At 32.1% G+C, this 23,796-nt stretch overlaps 2 protein-coding genes across 3 annotated transcripts; one reads left to right on the top strand and one right to left on the bottom strand.

Moving 5' to 3' along the window:
- The first annotated feature begins 525 nt into the window (after positions 1–525).
- Positions 526–4,232, top strand: LOC133702857 (scarecrow-like protein 21). 2 transcript variants are annotated; one of them, XM_062127178.1, is made up of 3 exons: positions 526–1,196; positions 2,062–2,225; positions 2,304–4,232. In XM_062127178.1, the coding sequence occupies exons 2-3, from the start codon at positions 2,189–2,191 to the stop codon at positions 3,914–3,916; spliced, it is 1,650 nt and encodes a 549-aa protein (XP_061983162.1). In that variant the 5' UTR covers positions 526–1,196; positions 2,062–2,188; the 3' UTR covers positions 3,917–4,232. The 2 variants fall into 2 exon arrangements, with proteins under 2 accessions (XP_061983162.1, XP_061983161.1); XM_062127177.1 differs by having other exon boundaries at positions 2,062–4,232.
- A 6,466-nt stretch (positions 4,233–10,698) lies between these two features.
- LOC133702788 (cytochrome P450 726A27-like) lies at positions 10,699–12,601 on the bottom strand. The gene is made up of 2 exons (XM_062127105.1): positions 11,546–12,601; positions 10,699–11,319 (listed from the first exon to the last, which is right to left on the bottom strand). The coding sequence occupies exons 1-2, from the start codon at positions 12,437–12,439 to the stop codon at positions 10,699–10,701; spliced, it is 1,515 nt and encodes a 504-aa protein (XP_061983089.1). The 5' UTR covers positions 12,440–12,601.
- Between the last annotated feature and the right edge of the window lie 11,195 nt (positions 12,602–23,796).

Below are 23,796 nucleotides of genomic sequence, written 5' to 3'. Positions count from 1 at the left end.
GTTAAATTTTAATCCGTAATGAGTTTATATATTGAGAGGGAAAGAGAAACTCTTTCTAAATGTAGCATCCAATCTCTTGTATTCACCTTTTATCTTAATTTTGAGACGCATAAATTCTTATTATTTATTTTTTTATAATATAAATTAAAATTTAGATTTTACTTCTAATAATAGCTAGAATCAATATGTTTTAAAATTCATATCAAATACACCTATGATTTTATATTTAATTAATTAATAATTTTAAAGGGTTGATTTGGTGATTAAAAACATATGTTTTATTTATTTTTTTATGTTTAAAGAGATTTATTGATTATTTTTAAATATACGAGGCGCATCTTAAAATTGTTCCAAAAGAGAATCTAGTTTCTATTAACGTGCAAAGTAACTCAAGAACATGTCTTATTTTTAAAAGAAAAAACTTCATCTCTAACAATTTATACCCTTTACATTTATCTCTCTTTTAAGAGATGTTCACCACAACTTGTGAAGATGAGTGTGACTTGTAAGAGATTCAACCATCATGATTGGAACTCCTACTCTCCTTTAAGAGATGTTCATCACAACTTGTGAAGATGAGGGTGACTTGTGAGAGATTCAACCATCATGATTGGAACTCCTACTCTCTTTCCCTTGGATTTACATAGCCAGTAGAATCAAAAGCAAGCGTTTCGCATGCTTGGGATCTTGCTAGGAAGTCACTTGTCAACACAACAATGGTAGACATTTTCAACTAGCGCGGTCAAGAATGGAAATGTAGGAAAAAACAAAGAATGTTCTTTGTAGGTGTCACAAATGGACGAAGAGGTTACCGTTAACAATCTCTCAACTCCGTCCATCAACGACCCCATCTTCAAATCTTAAACTTCATGACACCACTCGGCGCCGTTAAAATCCCACGAAACCCCCTTTATCTCTCCCTCCATTTATACCACTGAAGCCTGGCTTCTTGTTCTTAGGAACCTCTGCAAATAACAAAACACTTCAAAACCCATCAAAGGATCACATAAAAAAACAAAGTCAAAATAGAAAATCAGACAAAGCTCAAACACAAATTCTTTCTTCTTTTCTTGCCCAGAAAGTTAGTTTCTTTAGTCTTTTTGTTGTTTCATTTGTTAGATACAGTTTTGTTCTCGAGATTTATACTACCTTTTCAAGATTTGGAACTATGAAGATTTCTGGGTTTTGGTTTCCTTGTAAGTTTAGCCCTCTTTTTCTGATATTTGATTCTGTTTTATGTCTTTTATGCTTCATTTTTGTGTGATAATTGCAGGGTTTTTCTTGGAAGCCTTGTAGTATTTTTTATTGAATGGTTGGTTGTAGCTTGGATTCTATTTCTTAATTTGAATGATCAATGATTGCTCAATAAATAATTTTACCTGATGTTTTATTCTATCCTTTTGGTCCAATAAGAAGCCACATAAGTTAATTAACTCCATTTTTTTTTCCTAAGCTAATTATAGTTTCTTTTCCTTTCCTTTGGAGAAAAATTCTTACCTTTTCTAATCAAGTCCTTGTTTTTATTACATGTCTAGATTTATATTCATCGAAATTAATGCAGAGCAAATGTTGCTAGCAATTTTATAGTTCCGGGTGCTTTCTTAGTAACTGAAATTTTAAGTGTACTGTGTATGGATTTCTGAGGTCTGTGGTTTGGTAATTTGCGAAGTATTTCACTTTCCAATATGGTCTTGGAGAGGGCAAAGAAATTGGCGGCAACCCTGCACTTGGTTACTGATTGATTCTGCAACAGTGTTCAGCAAGAAAGTTTGAATCTTCTTCTATGTACATAGCAAATTAGGAACATCATAGAAATCATTAGAAATGCATGAGTTAAATTATGGATGTTGATAATGAAGATTCTTTTGTATTACGGTTTTTTTGATTCGATTCTGCCTCTTTTTTTTTCCTTAACAAAAAAGGATATTTGTCATGATCTCTCTCTGTTGTTTTACTGTACCTTAAATGTTCACAGTTTTGACTTTTGAGTAACATGGAGTTGTCTTGTAACTAAAATAGACCGACTTAGATGTTCATTTGTGTTTCTTTTGTTTTTACCAGGCTGATACATATTTTTCACTAAAGATAAACAAGTTTGAGTTCTCCAAGGAGAGTTGTAAAGCTGCCTTTAATTGCTTACAACTGAGCCTAGCCAATCTTCTGTGTTGCTAGAAGATCAATAAATAGGATGGAATCACACCAGTATTTTGGATACGGTGTCACTGGTGCGGGCCTATCCTACTCATCTTCTTATCCGTCTGTTCCTTCCATGCCTAATAGGTTGTTTGGTTCATTGAAATTAGATATAGGAAATTCAACCAGCTCGCCCTTCTCAACTCAATTTGATTGTGATACATATGCTACTACGGTAAGTGACAGCCAGGACTGCTACAGCCCCACAGAGAATCTCTCAGGTGAATCCAGCAGTTATTTTAGTAGGCTGAACCCTTCTGTGGACTGTCAACGAGAAAGTCTCTTTCCTGGTGGCACTTCATTGCTGCAAGATGCAAGTTCTAGCCATAACATAAAACACGCGTTGCTGAAATTGGAGACTACTCTAATGGGGCCAGATGATGATGAAGATGTAAACACACCAAATACTTGTTTGGGGGGAAGTAGCAGGCCACAGACATCAGATCAGAAGCCTAGTGCCTGGAGCCAGCAGCACGAGGGTTCTCATGTTATTCAGACTCAGACGTCTTTTGTTTCAAGGCAGAGGCAGTTCGGCAAAGGTGCTAATGTTGAGAAACGCCAAAAGGAAATGGAAGAAGTACCTTTTCATGGCATTCCATCTGGAGATTTGAAGCAGCTGTTGATTGCATGTGCTATAGCTCTTGCTGAAAACAAGGTGAATGATTTCGATAAGTTGATTGAGAAGGCCAGAAGTGTGGTGTCTATCAGTGGAGAGCCAATCCAGCGTCTTGGTGCATACTTGGTAGAGGGATTGGTAGCAAGGAAGGAGTCATCAGGTACTAATATTTATCGTGCCCTTAGGTGCAACGAACCAGAAGGCAAGGACTTGCTGTCTTACATGCACACCCTGTATGAAATCTGCCCCTACCTGAAGTTTGGTTACATGGCAGCCAATGGAGCCATTGCTGAAGCATGCAGAAATGAGGACCACATCCATATAGTAGACTTCCACATTGCTCAGGGAACGCAGTGGATGACTCTCCTTCAAGCTCTTGCAGCCAGACCAGGTGGGGCTCCACATGTGCGTATCACAGGTATTGATGACCCTGTTTCTAAATATGCCCGAGGTGACGGTTTAGATGCAGTTGCGAGACGGTTGACCGCAATTTCTGAGAAATTTAATATCCCCATAGAGTTCCATGGAGTACCAGTTTTTGCTCCAGATGTGACGAAGGAGATGTTTGATGTTAGGCCTGGAGAGGCTCTCGCTGTAAACTTTCCCTTGGAGCTCCACCACACTCCTGATGAGAGTGTTGATGTGAACAATCCAAGAGATGGGCTGCTTCGTATGATCAAATCACTCAATCCCAAGGTGGTCACGTTGGTGGAGCAAGAATCTAATACAAACACAGCCCCTTTCCTCACTCGGTTTGTAGAAACTCTCAACTATTACTTGGCAATGTTCGAGTCCATTGATGTCAGATTGCCGAGAAACCAGAAGGAGCGAATTAGTGTGGAGCAGCATTGCCTAGCAAGGGATATAGTTAATGTCATTGCTTGTGAGGGGAAGGAGAGGGAGGAGCGCCATGAGCTCTTCGGCAAATGGAAGTCTAGATTCATGATGGCAGGTTTCCGGCAATGCCCTTTGAGCTCCTATGTAAACTCTGTGATAAGGAGCCTGCTAAGGTGTTACTCAGAGCATTATACATTGTTGGAAATTGATGGAGCAATGCTCTTGGGATGGAAAGATAGGAATTTGATCTCTGCTTCTGCCTGGTATTGATATAGGAGGAGATAGAGGCAGGATATACTATATAATTGTATTAATTACATATACTTTTCATAGGTGGGGATGGTGCATTACCCTTTTTAGGAGAGTGGGAAAACTGAGGTTAGCATTAGAAAGGTTTGCTGAGTTATATTTTTCAGTCATAGTCAATTATGTAATTCTATTGCAATTAAATAACATCCTCTTCCTGTATAGAGCTGACACCATGCCAATGTTTATATTGAGGATGAGGTCTGTTTCCTCTTTTTGTTAATCACTGTAATTTAAATTCCTTCAACACGTGATTTATGCCTCTTTCTGTGGTTCCTCATGTCACTGATGGCGAAATCTTCGTTCAATTTTGTTACTTTCCGGTGAATAAATTTGTCATACCGCCATTCATTTTTTGGCCGCCAAATGTTTTTCCATCCATCTCTATGCTACCCTCTCTGTCTCAGGCAATGCTTTACAAATCTGAGGTCGAATAGACATGAATTTGGTGATTTTGTTCGTGTACAGGCTGGTCAATTTCAGTGTCCTCCCTTGTCACTTTTTAAGTGATCTAATTTTATATCATCATGATTCTAAAAACCACTAAGAGGAGATATATCATGATCACGCATGATTGAACCTAGTGTATTTAAGGGCTTACGGCTAACCTGTTGCTTTCAACCTGTTTTGGTCTTTGCTTAATCCCCTTCTTCCTGTTTTTTACTGCGATTCAGGTGTCTGGAACCGGAAGATATAGACATTTTCTGTGTAATATTCGTGTTAAAAGAAGGTGAAATCATCTCATACTTCAAATCTGTAATTTCTTAAATGGCCTGGTAGTCTGTATATATATAATTTCTTGAAATCATCTCATTTGGAAAAGGTGTTTGAAACTTCCGAAAACATGGAAACAACTCAACACACTAACCCATACATTTTGAGAAGAAAAAAATCAAGCTTTTTATTCATTAAAAAGGTGAAAATATATACAAAATAATTTATTAATTTATCATTCAACTCAACTCCTTTTCAATTGAGGGTTAATCAACTAAATTATAAAAAACAACTATATACTGAAAACTTTGACATACTAAGTAGTCTTTTTGGTGAAATCAAGTTTTATATTGGAAGCATGTAATGGTTGGACTTCTTGTGATGTTGCTTTTATAGAGAGACATCCTAAAAAACAGTTCTAGCCATTACATGCAAGAGTAAGTTGGCTAGTCTAAATTGATCTTAAAAGAGTCCTTTGTTGCTTAGGAAAATGTTATACTTAAAGGTTGTCCCAAGACCTATAAAGTGCAAATAGTATAGACTGAGAAAATCGATATTGATTACTAATCATGACCTTGTAAACTTTTGATGAGAGTTGGTGGTTTCATGAGTAATATTCTAGGTAAAACTACATCGGGATATTATTAATTCACCATGCTAACTTAAGCATAGTAGTTGTATGACAAGGTGTCATGTAACGAGGGTATGTGTATAGACCAATATCCAATTCAAATAATAAAGATCAATGATACATGAAATGCAACATGCAAGAATCAAAACAAAAATATTATAAGAATATAGATCATGCAAATAACAAACATTAATTAGTTTAGATAAACAAGCATAAAATATATATGAGCATTTTATCATAAAATCAAACAAACAAAGTTTAACACTAATTATCCATAGTTAGTCGACATTCTATCATATTGGACATCTTGGCGATCCATATGAGAAATAAAAAATCCTAATTGGGTTTCTAAAGATTTTTGGGTAAGGGGTAAGTTCTGTTAGAAGAAAGATAAAAATCACCATAAAATATTTTATCTAAGGTAAGCTTTATTGAGTTTTGTTTTTAATGATAAAAATATGTATTGTGCATACATGCTAATATTTGCCTCAACTAAATACTTGTGTTTATTAGAGGTAAAAATTCATAGGATAGTGATTTGTAATTTAGGCTTGACAACAAAGTCTAATCCTCGCTTCTTAGATTATGAGGCAAGATTTGAAATGATAGTAAACAGAGATCCGAGTTTTGACTTGTTTCTTTCCATTACACAAATTAAATTAATCCACCATAAATTTATTATTTCACCAAACATGACCACCATAAATAACCATAAATATTTCAACCAATTCAATTAATACAAATGAGCATAATTGAACATGAAAAGAAATTATGTGCAAAATTAACAAAATATCACAAAGTTCTGTGAACAACAAACAACAAATGTATTAAAAGGCATGGGAGATTCATTGTAGCCCCCTCACATTTTCCTATTCACCACTACAATGTGGTGACCATTTTTTTTTCCCATATAAAAAATGAATGCCTTTAAATTAGGGAAATTTTGATATTTTTCACAGGATTCATAAGCTATTACTAATTTTTTTAGAGGTATTTTTGTTTATTCAATGTTTTCATAAACAATAAAATAACCAAAATATCCTAGGAGCAAAAAACATTTAGTGTTGTTGGGTAGGGGTGTTTAGGTAAAAATAAATAAAATAACCAAACTCTAAGTGTTCTTTTTTATACATAGTAGAATTACACAATTACCCTTGGATGCAAGACATTTAATTCATTGTTGTCAGGGGTATTTTGATTTTTTAACCTTGGTTTTGTTTTTGTTAATTGTAAGTTTGGTCGAGGATAGTTACATAATTTACCATTAAAATAATAATTTCTTATTTAAAAAGTTGTTAGCATGTTAGAACCGTCACATATTTTGGACAACACATATGACAATTTCTAGTTGTTATAATGGTCGTCCGCCATATTATTTCTTGTGGTCTCCTCTTTCATTATAGGCGGCACGTGTGCTCCAGAGCTAATGACCCTTTTTTTTCCCTTCATTTCTCTCTCCTACCCTTGTTAATACATTATGGTCCTCGTTTTTTTTGTTATTTCAAATTCAAATCTTAGAGTTTTGATTGCTATTTTTTTTGTCATTTTCCTTTTTGCTGAAGTTTTGTTTGTTTTCATTATAACTATTGGTTCTTAATTTGTATATATAATGTATTTCAATTTGGTCCCTTTTCTTGTAAGTTCTTATTTTTTTTTCTTTGCTCTTTTATCAAAGTTTTTATGGCTTGCAATTTGATCTTTCAAATCAATTTTATGATTTTTATTTTTTCAATGATAATAGTGATTTCAATTTGGTCTTTTTTTATTTCTTATTTTTTTCCTTTGCTATTTTCTCAAAGTTGTTATAGTTTTCAATTCTATCCTTCAAATCAAGTTCATTATTTTTATTTTTTAATAATAATAGTAACAATAATAATTGTAATAATGATGATGCTAATATTAATAATAATTGTAATGTTAGTTGTTGTTGTAAAAAAGTGATGATAGTGCTGTGATGTTAATAATACTACTGCTGCTATTACTATTATTACAAATAATAATAATAATAATAATAATAATATGGGAGAGAAGAAGATGAATAACAATGATGATAATAAAAATCCTTATAACAATTGTTGTGATGATGATGATAATTATGGTGTTGATTGTTAAAATAACAATAATATTAATATGAATGCTGCTATTATTATTACAAATAATAATAATATTAGTAATAATTATGGTGGTAATAATAATAATAATAATAACAACAACAACAACAACAACAACAACAACAACAACAACAACAACAACAACAACAACAACAACAACAACAACAACAACAACAACAACAACAACAACAACAACAACAACAACTTGAATAATGATGGAAATGATAATAGTGGTCATAATGATAATAGTAATAGTGATGATATTATTTATTAATAATAGTTGTTATAGTGATCTTGATTCTAATTTTTTAAATTGCTATTTTTTTAAATTCTTTTATGTGATTAGATTTTTTTCTTTAATTTCATCCTTTTTTTATTGGAATTGGATTTCATGATTTTTTTAAATTAGGTGTTTCATGTTTAATAACTCGGATTACGAGTTTAAAACAGTTAAGCTTTATAATTTTTTTATTTTTAATCAGGTTATTTTAGTCACATAATTTAGATAACGAGTTTGATGGATATCTCATATTGGCTTAGCTCTAATTAGCATTTTTACCTATTAATCATAAATGATTTATTATATATTTTTTTTGCTCATTTTCATTACCTTAACATTGTTTTTTTTTTTTTTGTTAAAAAATTTGTCTAGTCTCGCTGCAAAGCGTGGGACAAAGAATGTTTAAGATAAATAGACTCACATTGAGTCATTGCTATGTCGCGCATCCTCTTGCCGTGGTACAAGAATTTCAAAGAATGAATCTGCAGGAAATTTTCTACTGGGAAAATATCCTGCTGTGAATAAAGACAGCTGCTTGAACTGAGTTGCTGCTGGGAAGACGCATGTTTCTGCTGCTCCCGCTTAAGGCAACTGCTGCTGCAAGGGAATGTTACTGCTGATTTGGACAGGTACTGCGGGAAGGAGCTGCTGGACTACTGCTGTTTTGAGCAGCTGCTGCTGGAGGAGATTCTTCTACTGCTACGCGTCTGTGTGTTTGCTGCTGCTGCGCTGCGACTGTCATGAAAGGAGAAGGCTGCTGCTACTGTCTATGCCGTCTTTTCACGTTAACCTTGGCCCTGCTAATAACTGCTGTTTCTTATGGAAGCTACTGAATTGTTTTGAAGCTGCTTGCTGGGAGAACATTCTTGCTGTCAATAAAATTAAACAAGGCTGCTGGTTGTAATTTTGGAAACTAAAGCTACTGCTTCTTTTCTGCTGTTTGCGTTGAAAATAGACTTCCTTTTCGTGTGTGCTGCTGCTGTGAAGGAGAGAAAACTCTGCTGGTTCGCGTCGACTGTGCGCGCGTGTTTTGCTGAGGAGCTGCAGTTCTTCGTCTACTGCTACCGAAAGCGCTGTTGTGTTTTCAGCTGACTCAGCTGCTGCTTCTTCGTCTACTGCTACCGAAAGCGCTGTTGTGTTTTCAACTGTCAAGAGAGAAAAAAAGGCTGCTGTGTTAATTAATCAATTTTTGAAAATAATAAAAAAAAATATTTGAATGAACTGGAAATAGGTTACAACAGTGTTAAGAACCCAAAACAAACCAACAATTAAAGAACACTAATCAATTATATAAATTATTTTATATTAAAAATAAATAAATATTGGCTTGATGTGTTCAAAGAAATTGATTTTTTTTTGGGATGTTAACACTAAGTCTTGAACTCATGAAATCAAGGAAAAGAATATGCCTTGATTTTATATACGATTACAAAACAAAAAAACATGCCTTTTTTTATCACCTAACCAATCTCTTTAAGCTATTATCAGTAAAAAAGAAAAATATTGCTATCTAATATTTTAGTAATTAAAAATCTTAATTATCTTAATTGATCTTAGAGTTTAAATAAGAAAATTGATTATATATAGAAAGAACGTATCATCTCTAATATACTTTATCTAAGGTAAATTGTATTATTTATTTGTCTGACATAATCTAAAGTATTATTTCATATTCTAATTATTGATCTGTTTAATATTTAAAGCCGGTCTATCCCAGTAGAGTGAACCATAGTTTTAGAGGTTAAGCCTAACTATTCTACATTCAAAACATAAAAATAAAAGAAATTATCTTTTTACTCAATATCAAGAATACATATTACATATAAATTCATAATCCCGGATATTAAAAAAACCAAAATAATTTTTTGGTGTTTTTGAAATTTAGGCTAAGTTCTCATAACTTTAATAATCTAGTTATTAAATCTAATATGTATGCAAAATAAAAACTATTTTTCTTGAATTTTTTATATTGAAAATGCTAAATTATGCCATGTGTGTATATAAAATATTATTCATGAAAATATTTAAATGAATTTTTGAAAGAGAGATTTTTTCTTTGTATTATTATTATATATACACACATGCTAAGAATGCCATGTGTGTATATAAGAGGATTAGTTGTGTATATGAAGGACATATCATCCCTAATACACATTTTATCTAACACAAGCTGCATTGTTTATTTGTTTGATACAAATTAAGGTATTGTCGTGTTTTTTAACTATTGCTCTCTCTAATAATTAAAGTTGGTCAACCCGAGTAGACTGGAAAATAGTTTTAGGGGTTAAATCTAGTTGTTCTAAATTCAAAACATAAAAATAAAAAAAATTATCTTTTTACTCAATATCAAGAATATGTCTTACATATAAGTTCATAATCCTAAATATTAAAGAAATAAAATATTTTCTTTTTGATGTTTTAGAATTGTAGGCTAAGTTCACAAGGCTTTAGCAGAGTAACGAAGGCCAGGAAAGAAGAAACGGTGGCTGTGATGGCTCCTACCAGGGTCTCTGATTGTTGTTTTTGGCTGGAATAGGATGCTGGTGGTGTTCTCGTGTGGTGTACTAGGTGCTGTAAGGGAGGAGAAATTGTATTTTTGGATGGAATAGGTGAGGAAAAGTGGTGCTTTGTATTTTTTATGATTTTTTACAGCTGGGACAAGGGAATTCCCTCTGGTTTTAGTTGGACTGAGTGTTTATAGGCTGAAGGGTTTGCAAACGCAGTGTGTGGGTGTGAGTTTTTCAATTCGGTCGTCTCCCCCTATTTGTTGGAATGGGTTCCTTTTATTTATAGAGGTAGTGACGGTGCATTCGCTCCCTCGGCGAATTTGAGTTGATTATCTAAGAAAAATATAGGAAAAATAAAAATATACAGATAATTTTGAGGAACCAAAACAAAATTAAGTTATGACAAATTATATCATATATTATATGATGAATATTGAAAATCATCGTTGAGACAACTTTTATTTCATAATCTATATTTTAGTGCTAAAATAATTTAGCAGTTTTTATCCTACAAGTGAACGATATGGAATGGGAATTAAATTAAGATGTCGTTTTCTTTTAACTGAGCCACCAAGAGACTCAGTCATGTCAAGATTTTCAGGCTCCAATCCATCAGCAGGTTTCCAGTCAAAATGGTATAACATCTGCGCAAGTGGAAACTCAATGTTGGCTATAGCAAACAACATGCCAGGGCACATCCTCTTTCCAGCACCAAATGGGATGAATTCGAAGTCGCTACCCTTAAAATCAGTCGAAACATTGATGAATCTCTCTGGATAGAATCTCTCAGGTTCATTCCAATAATTAGGATCTCTTCCAATTGCCCATGCATTAATCAATACTTTACTTTTGACGTGGATGTCGTATCCATTAACATTACAGCTCTTCCTACACTCTCTTGGAATCAATGGTCCAGAAGGATGTAATCTTAGAGTTTCTTTGATAATCAACTTCAAGAATTTTAAATCATGAAGGCTTGCTTCGTCAGGAATAGTTCCAATATCATTGAAGACTTGTCTCACTTCTTTTTGTGCCTTTTCCATTACTCTCGGATTCTTTACCAATTCTGACATTGCCCACTCTAAAGCTGTTGACGAAGTGTCACCTCCACCGCTGAACATTCCCTGAAAGGTAATTAAGTATGACATGTTAGATAGGATTGAGTTCAGTACTTCCAGTTAAGAGTAACATGATGTAAGTCAAATATAGAGCATAGACCATTGGTTTGGTTTGCATATATATATATATATATATATATGATTTCATTTCATCAAGTTTGTGGATGGTTATATTTTTTTGAAAACAAATTGATTGATTAGTGCGTGTAACAAAGCGAAAATATATACTAACCAGGATGATTGCTTTGATAGCGCTTGGTGTTAATTCGAATTCAAGGTTTCCATGGTCTTGGAGATTCAAAAGAACACCGAGAAGATCATCCTCTTCGTTCTTGTCCATCTTTGACGCTAAAGCGGAGTTGGCTCTACGCTCGGAGATGATGCTTTCAAGTATCTCATCTGCTTCTCTACGCATCCTTTCGAGTCTAGACCTGACCCGACTGACCATGTAAATAAATTTGGAGGAAGGGAATATATCTATCATATTAAAACCTCCAAGTGCCTCCATCAATTCGTCAACAATTGGTAAGAAAGCTTCTTGGTTTTTGCATTTCTTACCAATGCTTGTTCTCACAATGATGTCATTTCCTAAAGAAAATATCATCCTACTAAGGTTGATTGGAGACCCCTCTTTTGAATAAATGGAAGTAATAAAATTAGATACCTCTTCTTCCCTAATAGATTTGAATGATCGTACACGTTTTGCAGAAAGAAGCTCTAATATGGAGATTTTTCTTAGCTGTCTCCAATATTCGCCATACGGTGCAAATGCAATGTCTTTACGGTTGTAGAACAGGACGCTTGCAGCTACGAGATGAGGTCTTTCAACAAAGTTGATTTCATGGGTTTTCAACACTTCTTTCGCCGCTTCTGATGAAGAAATAATGACAGTGGAAACTTCACCAACTTGAAGTTGCATGACAGGTCCAAATTTCTTGGCCAAGTCCCTTAGGCGATGATGGGGCAGAGGGTGAACTAGCTGGTGAAGGTTTCCAATAAAGGGTAATTTCCATGGCCCAGGAGGTGGATTTGAACTTGACTTGTTGCTTTTGATAAGTTTCGTCCATGTCCATAAAATGGAGATAACGAGAAGGATGGTTAAAAAAACAGGGAGGGAGAGCAACATTTGCTCTATTCTGAAAAACAAATATTAATTAGTGACAGGGTCTCTGATTGTTGTTGGCTAGAATAGGATGCTGGTGGTGTTCTCGTGTGGTGTGCTTGGTGCTGTAGGGTAGGAGAAACGGTGTTTTTTGCTGGAACAGGGGAGGAAAAGTGGGACAAGGGAATTCCCGCAGTGTGTGGGTGTGGGTTTTTCAGTTCTGTCCTCTCCCCCTATTTATAGAATGTGGGGAAGGTGCCTAGGCTCCTTCTATTTTCATTGAATTCGGACAATCTGAATTGATTATTCAAGATTTTTTTTATTAAATCCCTGGTCATGTCAATTTTGGCAATATCTTTTACGATATATTTCTTGGTTTTGAATATTTTTAATTTTATTATCGATTGAGATTCAAAATTTTAATTTCTTTAAATTTACACTTGATTTTTAATCAATTACAGTCCCTGAATATGCACGTCTCTTTCACTTTGATCCATGGTTTTAGAATTGTTTAATTTACCCTTAATTAGCCTTCAAACTTTAATTTTCTTGCAATTGCACCCATGATTGCATCAATTTTACCTTCCAAAGCTCCAATTATATCCCTAATCTTCTAATCTTTGCGAATTGATCTGAATTAATACCCCAAACTTTATTTTTCTTCAATTAAGTCTCTTATTGAATCCTCCTAATACATGAAAAGTTTAATTAAGTCATGGAACCTAATTAATTCTTTTAATTTTGGTTGAATTGGAATTCAACCTTAAATTTTGCTTTAAATTAAGTTTTTCTTCAACCCATCTTGTCAGCATACTTCAATTTGACTATTTTTATGGTATTTTAATCTTTTGCAACTCAAATATTTATCTTCTCGTGTCCTGAAAATAATTTTTTGAATTTTAAATTTCTGATTATTTTGGATTTTTTGAAAAAAATAAAAATATACAAATAATTTTTGGGACCCAAAATTAAGTTACGACAACTCAAATATCATAAGATAAAATTTAAAAATCATAATTGAGACAACTTTTATTTCATAATATATTTTAGCGTCAAAATATTTTAGTTTTTTTATCTTTTAATTTTTTTATTTTTTAGATTTGATTTTTATTATTTTGATTATTATCTATTTTATTTGAGATAATTTATGAACTAGATGGTGAATGTTTCCAATTATATATTTTAGTCCCTTGGGCGATGATGGGGCAGAGGGTGAACTAGCTGGTGAAGGTTTCCAATAAAGGGTAATTTCCATGGTCCAGGAGGTGGATTTGAACTTGACTCGTTGCTTTTTATAAGTTTTGTCAATGTCCATAAAATAGAGATAACGAGAAGGATGGTTAAAAGAACTGGGAGAGTCTATTCTGATGAAAAAAAAATAAAAATAGTGATAGGTGATTTCTAGTATGTGGTATGATGCAATTTCATGGCATATCCCTTCCTTTTATTGATGTAGTTGCATGGTCCAGGCAATTGTTTGGGGTTGGTATAATCACAACTCTCAAAGGAAAGAGCTTTGTTTCACGATCCCTCTTCAATGAAGGATCCTTACTCTATGAGCTCATCTTAAATGAATAGCCCCACTTTATGATTTATTTTTAGGAGAGGAGCCCCACTCAGTAGATTCTTAGGAGCCAAAATGGGGTGATTATTTTCGGTTCGGTTCGGTTTTTATCTATAAAAACAACCAAACTAATTTTTTTTTAGAAAAACCAAAACTGAACTGAATCTGGTTCCAATCAACTGATTTCGGTTCGGTTCGGTTTTCTATGTCAAAAACCGAAAAAACCTATATTGTTTTTTAACATCCAAAAGCCACAAAATCAAACTCATCTTCATCACCAGTAGCTCCAACGACAGCGTTGAATCCATACCGACCTTTTTTCAAGTAAATAGCCTCTTACAGAACCACAAAAACACATCGCCCTCTTTTACAGTAATCAATCACTCATTACTATCACAAACCCGAAAACCTACATCACCGAAAACCATACTCTCAAATACAAACTATCACCACTACAATAAACATTGTCCAGTGCCCATTGCCATTTTCTTTACTCATTTTTCTTTCATAAAAAAAAAAACAGCAACGGCCAACAACTCAAACTATAAAATTAAGCCCAGCCCCCTTATTGCCTCCACTAATCACCTGTAAATTGAAGAAATCTTACTGCTGTTGAGGCTTAGGGTTGTTGCTGGGATGATATATCTAAAGACGATTTAGGTGTGGCGTGTTATTTGTATTAATTGTGTTGTGTGCTGTGAAGAATTAATTGTATTAATTGTGTTGTTAATTGTATTAATTGTGTTGTGTGCTGTGTGCTGTGAAGAATTAAGACGTGAGTGGACTTCCGGGGGGGTGGGGGGGTAAATTGGGTGTAGAGTTGCAGATTTTTGAGTGTTGGGGGCGGCTGTGCAGCTGTGTTGATTGTGTGGCGTGTCTGACTATGATATATATATATATATATTAACAATACTCTGAAAGTCGCGGGGAAAGTACGGTAGCTTTCCCACTCCTTTTATTTTCATTGTACTTATATATTATAATAATTATTATATTATATTATAATTTTATTATTATAATATATGCTAAAATTGCTCAGTTTTTACTGTAGTGCAATGAAAATGTTGAATTTTTTTTTTCATTTTTTTTCTTTGTTTTTTTAATAAATATTTTTTTGTTTAATTTTTTTTTGTTAATGTTAATTTTTTTTTCTATTTAGTTATCAAACTTTCATGACATGGATTCCAGGTTTGACGAGTTAACCCATATTTTTTTTCTTATTTTTCTTTTTAATTAATTTTTTCGTTTAATTTAGTTTGTTAATGTTAGATTTTTTTTTATTTAGTTATCAAACTTTTATGACACGAATTCCGAGTTTGACGGGTTAACCCAGCTAATTCTGGGTTAACTCGTAAATTTTTTTTCCTACTCAGTTATCAAACTTTCATTACACGAATCTCAGGTTTGACGGGTTAACATGGTTTGAAGGGTTAATCCAATTAATTCAGATTTTGTTTTTGTTTTTCTTCACTAGTTTTTTTCTTCATGTATGCTTTTTTTATTTTAAATTGATCTTTTTCTGTTTAGTATTTTTTTTTGCTTTTTTTTCTTTTTAATTAATGTTTTTAAATTTAGTTTGTTAATATTATTTTTTTTTATTTAGTTATTAAACTTTCATAACACGAATCCCAGGTTTAACGAGTTATTATAACACATACTAAAATTGCTCACTCTTTTACTGCACAGTGCAGTCCACAGTGAAAAGGTTGAGCTTTTTTTTTTTTGCCTTTTGCTTTATTTTTTTTCAGCTGGTTTTTTTTTGCTTTTTTTAATGAATATTTTTTTTGTTTAATTTTTTTTGTTAATGTTAAATTTTTTTTCTATTTAGTTATCAAACTTTTATGACATGGATTCCGGGTTTGACGGGTTAACCCAGATTTTTTCTTCTAGTTTTTCTTTTTAATTAATTTTTTCATTTAATTTAGTTTGTTAATGTTAAATTTTTTTCTATTTAGTTATCAAACTTTTATGACGTGGATCCCGGGTTTGATAGGTTAACTTGGTTTGACGAGTTAACCTAGAATTTTTTTTTTGCTTTTTTGGCTTTTTAATTAATTTTTTCCGTTTAGTTTAGTTTGTTAATGCTAAATTTCTTTCTATTTAATTATCAGACTTTCATGACACGTATCCCGAGCTTGACGGGTTAGCCTAGTCAATTCTGGATTAACTCGTCAATCTTTCCCCACGCCTTTATTTTTGTTGTGCTTATATATTATATTATATTATTATTATAACATATACTAAAATGCATCAGTGATTCGTTGTGCACTATACAATGTAGTTGACAGTGAAACATTGAGTTGTCTTTTTTTTTTAAATTTTTTTTGTTTTTTTTCCCCGTTTTTAGTTAAAAAATTTTCTTGTTTTTTATGCCTTTATGGGTTTTTTATGCCTTTTTCTTTTAATAAAATTTTTTTGTTTAATTTAGTTTGTTAATGTTATTTTTTTAAATTTTGTTATCAGACTTGACACAGTTCCCGGGTTTGACTGGTTAACCTGGTTTGACGAGCTAACCCGAATTTTTTTTGTTTAGTTTAGTTTGTTAATGTTAAATTTCTTTCTATTTAATTATCAGACTTTCATGACATGTATCCCGAACTTGAGGGGTTAACCTGGTTTGACGGGTTAGCTTAATTCTGGGTAACCTGTCAATCCCCCCTGCCCCACCCCACCTTTTATTTTTGTTGCACTTATATATTATAATTATTATATTATATTATATTATTATAAGATATACTAAAATGCATTAGTGTTTCACTGTGCACTGCACAGTACAGTCCACAATGAAACACTGACCTGTCTTTTTTTTTTTTTAATTTTTATTTCGTTTTTAGTTAATTTTTTTTTTGTTTTTTATGCCTTTAAGGGTTTTTTTTTGCTTTTTTCTTTGTGTTTTTTTTCTTTTGATGAATTCTTTTTTAATTTAGTTTGTTAATATTAAATTTTTTATTTAGTTATCAGACTTTCATGACACAGATCCCGAGTTTGACGGGTTAACCTAGTTTGATGAGTTAACCTGGAATTTTTTTTTTGCTTTTTAATTAATTTTTTTTCGTTTATTTTAGTTTGTTAATGTTAAATTTCTTTCTATTTAATTATCAGACTTTCATGACACGTGTCCCGGGCTTGACAGGTTAACTTGGTTTGACAGGTTAGCCCAATTAATTCTGGGTTAAACTGTCAATTTTTTTTCTATTTAGTTATCAAACTTTCATGACTCGAATCCAAGGTTTGACAGGTTAACCTGGTTTGAAGGGTTAATCTAGTTAATTCAGTTTTTTTTTCTTCATTAGTTTTTTTCTTCATGCTGTTTTTTTTCTTTTTAATTAATCTATTTAATTATCACACTTTTATGACACAACGTTATAGCCAGACCCACATCCAAGGCTCTTGGCCCCGTTGTTGCAGCTAGACCCACTTAAACTCGAGTCATACAAGTTTAATATTATTATTAATATTATAAATATTATTCTTGGGTCAGCCATTGCAGCTAAACCCAAGACTCTTGGGTATATATTTGCAAAAAGAGCTAACACTCTTAGATCTTAGCCTTTTTTCATATTTTTTATGCAAGAAAAAAAATTGACTCGCGGCATCGCGTTAACCCAATTAATTCAGAAATTTTTTCTTTTTCTTCATTAGTTTTTTTTCTGTTGGTTTTTTTCTTTTTCATTTATCTATTTAATTATCACACTTTTATGACATGACCTTACAGCAAGACCCACATCCAAGGCTATTGGGTCTGGTATCGCAGCGAGACCCACTTAAACTTGGATAATGCAATTTTAATGTTATTATTAATATTATAAATATTACTCTTGGGTCATGCGTTGCAGTTAAACCCAAGACTCTTGGGTATAAATTTACAGAAAAACATAACACTTTTAGATCTTAGTTTTTTTTTTAATATTTTTAATGAAAAAAATAACCCACAGCATCGCGCAGGTTTTATATATATATATATATATATATATATATATATATATATATATATATATATATATATATATGAGGCCTTGCTATACATAACTTTAGATTTTAAAGGCTCAGTTCAGTGAATGGGCTTTCTAGTCAAGCCCAAATATATACAGGCTTTCAATCAAAGAAAATGAAAAACATAACATGTGAGCTAAAAAAAAATGCAGTGATTGTCCAAGAAAACAAAATACATGATTTAAAGAACTTCCATTGTGCCTATGTCCAGGAACTCTGTTCATGTAGAGCTAAAATTTAAATGGCAGGGAAATATCACATGCAAAGGGAAAACACAACATCAACAATCCTTGGACATCAACCTCATTGTTTTGACTTTAATATCAAAGCAGGCATGTTCATTTCATAAATATGATGAGGGGTTCATGATGGTGAAAAAGAAAACCAACTAAAAAGCCTGCAATTTGAGCTTATAATTGAGAGAAATCCATGATCATGGGATGCATATGCAAAGAAAATATAGCATCCGACCCTAACAACCTACACATACAGCCATATCATAACTTGGATCTAGAGAAGAAGCCTGACTTCATAGGCTCGCTCTAAGGGAAAAGCTCGACTCCATACGCTTGCTCTAGTGGAGGAGCCCACGTCCATCGTCTCTTTCTTAGAGAGGAGCCCAAATCTATAGGTTTGTCCTAAAAAGCACGTCTGAACCCTTTTTTTCTTACCGGGCACGAGCAACTTGCATGAGCTAACCTCTCTCATAGGAATTTTTTCGGGAAGTTACATGGGTGCCTCAATAATTTATACTATTTTAATAATTATTATTTTATATAGAATATAACTCAAAATATTATAAGAATAAAATTATATTCTTGTCTCTTATATTCATAAAAAGTAAGACTCATGAATTATAAATATACCATGAATCTTTAAACTTAAAGTTTACAATCTTTTTATTTTTAACACTTTCAACTTATATATTTTCATAGTCTATCTCTCTAAAATATCAATGCATTTTCTCTCTTTATAAAATTAATGATTTTAGCATCAAAGAGTTCTTACTTCCATCATAAGAGACCTTTTATAGTTACTAGATACCAGATACTTTAACTTACCAAACACCACTTATTAGCTACTCGAGTTTTTTATATCAAGCTACCAGATATATTAACTAATGAGAATGAATCAAATTACTTCAACAAAAAAATTAATCCATTATCTATCATGTTAGTTTTATTCTTAAATATTTTGGATTTTGTGACTTCATGATAGAATAATTCAAAACTTATACATAACTATTTTATCACTTAACACATTTTAACCATTTATTATTTTTTCCGCATGCAAAGCAATATGTTTTATAAAGGGAGAGATATATAAAAAACAAGAGGTCAAACCTTTTTCACTTGACACATTATAAAACAAGAGGTACCTCTTGTTTTATACACACACACACACACACACACACGAGATGACATGCTCGCATGTTGCTGCAGACTTATAAAATAAATATATTTGATAGTGTTATAATTGTGAATCAGCGCTAGATAAGTAATATAAACTAAAGGTATGATGGAGCCAATATTTCATGACGGAAAAAAAAGTTGTGTCGGTGATCAAAACTTAGAGACTGAACAAAATGATTTATAGCAATTCACAGTGTTTTGGGAAGAAAGATACGATGCTTTCACCACATGATTTAACTTTTATGTTAATAAAAAGCAAAAAAAATTACAAAACTAAATTCTCTACCAACTTAATATTTTAAAAAAACCAACAAAGATAATTTTGGAAGGAAAAAAAACCTATGAGGAAAAATATTTTAGCAATTGACAATGTTTTGTGAGGAAAACTACAATGTTTTCCCTAATAAAATAAAATAAAAAACCATTTAGAGAAATACTGTAGCAATTCATAGTGTTTTGTGAGAAAAACTATAACACTTTCCCCATATGATTTAGCTTTATTGTAATTATAATTCTTAACCAACTTAATATTAAAAAAAAATGGACAAAGATAATTTTGGAAAAAATCATATGGGAAAACATTGCAACAATTCACAGTGTTTAAAAGAAAAAAAATTACAAAGCTAAATTCTTAATCAGCTCAATATTAAAAAAATCAAATCGACAGAGACAATTTTAGAAAAAAAATAACAAAAAAAACACCAAACAAAAGGAGAAAAAAAATCATGTTGGAAACACTGTAGCAATTCACAGTGTTTTGTGATGAAAGCTACAGTGCTTCCCCACATGATTTAGTCTTGTTTGTAATGACTTGTAATTTTAATTCTCAACAATGTTTTGTGAGGAAAGCTAAAGTGTTTTCCCCACATGATTAAGCTTTATTACAAAGTTAAATTCTAACCAATTCAATATTAAAAAAATAAAATCGATGAAGATAATTTTGAAAAAAAATATTACAAAAAAAGAAAACACAAAAGAAACTGAAAAAAAAACCTTGTGAGGAAAAACTGTATCAATTCATACTGTTTTGTGAGGAAAAACTTGTATTTACTTGTAATTACAATTCTTAAGCAGCTTAATATTTAAAAAATAAAATTGAAAAAGATAATTTTAGGGAAAAACATAACAAAACAGAAAAAAACCATATGAGAAAAAATATTGTAGCAATCCACAGTAATTTGTGAGGAAAGTTATAGTGTTTTCCTCACATATTGTAACTATAATTTTTAACCAGTTCAATATTAAAAAATAAAATAAAAAAAGATAATTTCGAAGAAAATCATAAAAAAACAAAAATAAAAAAAACCATGTGGAGAAACACTGTAGCAATCAACAATGTTTTTTTTTTTAAAAAAATTACAAAACTAAATTCTCAATCAGCTCAATATAAAAAAAAATTGACAAATATAATTTTAAAAAATAAAAAAATAAAATAAAAAATTATGTGGAAAAACACTGTAGCAATCCACAATATTTTAAAGAAAAAAATTACAAAATAAAATTTTTAACCAGCTCAATATTTAAAAAGTAAAATCAACAAAGATAATTTTGAAAAAAAAAATAAATGAAAAAAGAAAAAAAAAGGAAAGTTGGAAAAAAAACAAATGAAAAATTGCAAAAAAAAAAAGTAAAAAAAAAAAAAAATGAAGAATGTAACGTGAATTAATGTTATAATCCAAAATGTATTTGGAGGTAGAAAAACAGTGATTTCCCGCACCTTTTAGTTTTGTATATAATAATATATTTGGGATCGAGAGAAAGGGCAACGAAGAAGTGTACCTAAAGTATTTTTCTCTTTTGTCATAAGAGGACATATTAGCATATACACAAAGAAAGGTCACCTCTTCTGTCCTCATACTGAATTATTGATCGAGGAGGAGGTACCAATAATAGAAGAAAAAACATCACAACATTTATCACTCCGTAAACGTTATATTTATGTTTTATTGCTGTTTTTATTTTAAATTATTAAAAATATATTATATTATATTACTGATGGTCTACTTGTAGTATTTCTGATTCTAGTATAAGTGAATATTCAACTACAAATACTTTCAGCTTTAGCGTTGGTAAATATCTCATAGCTTAAAAAAAAATATGGTATTCCTGGCTTTGACGTTAGTGAATAAACCAGTAAAATAATTTTTTTAAAAAGAAAAAAATATATAGTATACCAGATTTACATTTTATAGTAAAAATTCACAGACTAATTATACAGTGAAATACATAAAAAAATAATGTGAGGGATCTACAAATAAATAAAAAAAGGTCCACAATTTTTTTTTGGAATTTTCTGATATCAGAAAAGGCCTATTTGGCTATATATCAAAATAAAAAAGGGTGTAATAAAAGAGATAAGGCATAAGAATGTGTTTTGCCAAACACATTCTTGGTCCAAAACAAATTGGGCTGGCTGGGTTGAGGTCAGCCTAGTCCGGCCTCAACTTTTTCTCCTTTTTTTTGGACTAGGTCTGACCAGCCTGTAGAAGGCACGTGTAGGGGTGTTCACGGTTCGGTTTGGTTCGGTTTTTATCAAAAAAAGTAACCAAACCGATTTTTTTTTTAAAAACCAAAACCGGTTCAAACCAACCGGTTTCGGTTCGGTTCGGTTTTTTAGAGCAAAAACCGGTTCAAACCGGTTTGGCTCGGTTTTGGCTCGGTTTTTTTCCGGTTCCGGTTTGGTTCGGTTTTTCCGGTTCCAGACTTAAAAAACCGAAACCGAACCGAACCGGTCGGTTTTTTCAAAATTTTAATCGGTTTAATCGGTTTTTTTTCACTGTTCGGTTTTTTCGGTTATTTTTTTCTGGTTTTCTCGGTTTAATCGGTTTTTTGGTTTTTTTGAACACCCCTAGACACTCGTGAACTAGTTCACATGTGCATGTACAGTTACCAGTGAATTAAAATTCACATTAACAACCTTAACAACCTTGAGGGGTTGCTCAACTAATTAAATTTTAAGTTTGCTCTCCAATTATCACGAATTTGAGTCATTTCAGGCCTGGACAACGATGTTAAAAAAAAAAAATCACATGATCAGTAAGACGTGGATTAATTGTTTATATTCTTTCCTTCTGCTCGTCTCTGTCTTCCTCTCGTGTTCGTTCTCTCTGGTTTTTCACTTTTTTTTCTGGGTTTGTTTCTTCGTGTCTGTACGTGTTTTGTTCTCTCTGTGGTTCTTCCTTTTCTTCTGGTTTTCTCTCTGTTTGCGTTTTTTTTTCCGTGTTTTTCTTCCTGTCCGTTTTTTTATTCTTCTCTCTCTGTCGTCCTGGTTTCTCTGTGTTTGTTTTTGGTTGGTTGGATCATCAAACCTGCGGCGAGGGGAAGTTGAAGTTCCCTTTTTGCTGGGGGACGGTCACAAGTCTCTCTGTCTTGTCTGTGTTCTGTCTCTGTTGTGTGCGCTCCCTGGTCCTGTTTCTGGTGCAGTGCAGTTGCTACTGAAGATGGAGACCTGGAGCTGCTACTGAAGACGAAGTGAGGGCGCGCTGCAGGAATACTATGATCTCAACTTTTGTTTCTCTCTTCTCTTCGTTCGTCCTCTGTTCTTTTCGTTCCCTTATGGTTTATTCCCCCAACGTCTTGATTTGATTGCATTAATTAATGAAATTGAAGCTTAATTAAGCCTTCAAACTTAATAATTGTTCTAATTGTTTGATCAACTTTTAAATTTATAATTTCATCATTATTAATTCTTAAATTTTCAAATTATATTCTCCTAACCTAATTCTCAAATTATTTTTTTATTCATTCATCATCATTTGTTTTTGGGTTATAACATTAATAATTCCACTCCAAATTCCTCAGCTCTTCATTTCATTTCAATTTCTAAAAATCACAACCTACACACTCCTCTTCTCTGGCTCTCACCATGCGAAGCAAAAGCAGAAACCAGAGGCACCCTCTTTTGTTATATCGATGGAGGTAGCAGCTGAATGTTGTCTGTTTCTAGTAATTCTTCCTTCCCTTTCAAAATGGCATGGCCTTTCGGCTCGCAATTCCTTTTCTTTTGATCGATTCTGATCCAATTAATTATATTAAGAAAGAAGAACATGTGTCCTCAGACAAAAGTCGTCTCCAATTAATTATGTTACCATACAGGTTATAGATAATTTGGTAACTTTTGTATAAGGTTATTAAGATTTTATTTGCCTGTAGCGGATAAGATCAATTATATATATATATATATATATATATATATATATAATGATAAGGGATATTTCTGGACTATCTAGCATATCAACTGAATCTAAAAAACAAGACAATTTTAAAAACACAACTCTATATTAATCTTGTGTAATAAAATTTTTTTTAGAAAAATGAACTCATAAAGTTAAAAAATATAGCATACTTCATTAATTGCTTAATCAATCTCTTTCTATTAGTTATCCATGAAGAAATTATTTTAAAGATCTCTT

The sequence above is a fragment of the Populus nigra genome, chromosome 9 (genome assembly GCF_951802175.1).
Source record: "Populus nigra chromosome 9, ddPopNigr1.1, whole genome shotgun sequence".
Taxonomy (NCBI): domain Eukaryota; kingdom Viridiplantae; phylum Streptophyta; class Magnoliopsida; order Malpighiales; family Salicaceae; genus Populus; species Populus nigra.
This window is presented reverse-complemented; position numbering and strand designations above follow the sequence as displayed.

Excerpts from the sequence above, each read along its gene's own strand:
- LOC133702788 (XM_062127105.1), bottom strand. The coding sequence starts at position 12,439 with ATGTTGCTCTCCCTCCCTGTTTTTTTAACCATCCTTCTCGTTATCTCC. Across the intron at positions 11,320-11,545 it reads CTATCAAAGCAATCATCCTG|GGAATGTTCAGCGGTGGAGG; the intron begins GTTAGTATATAT and ends ATTACCTTTCAG.
- LOC133702857 (XM_062127177.1), top strand. The coding sequence starts at position 2,189 with ATGGAATCACACCAGTATTTTGGATACGGTGTCACTGGTGCGGGCCTA.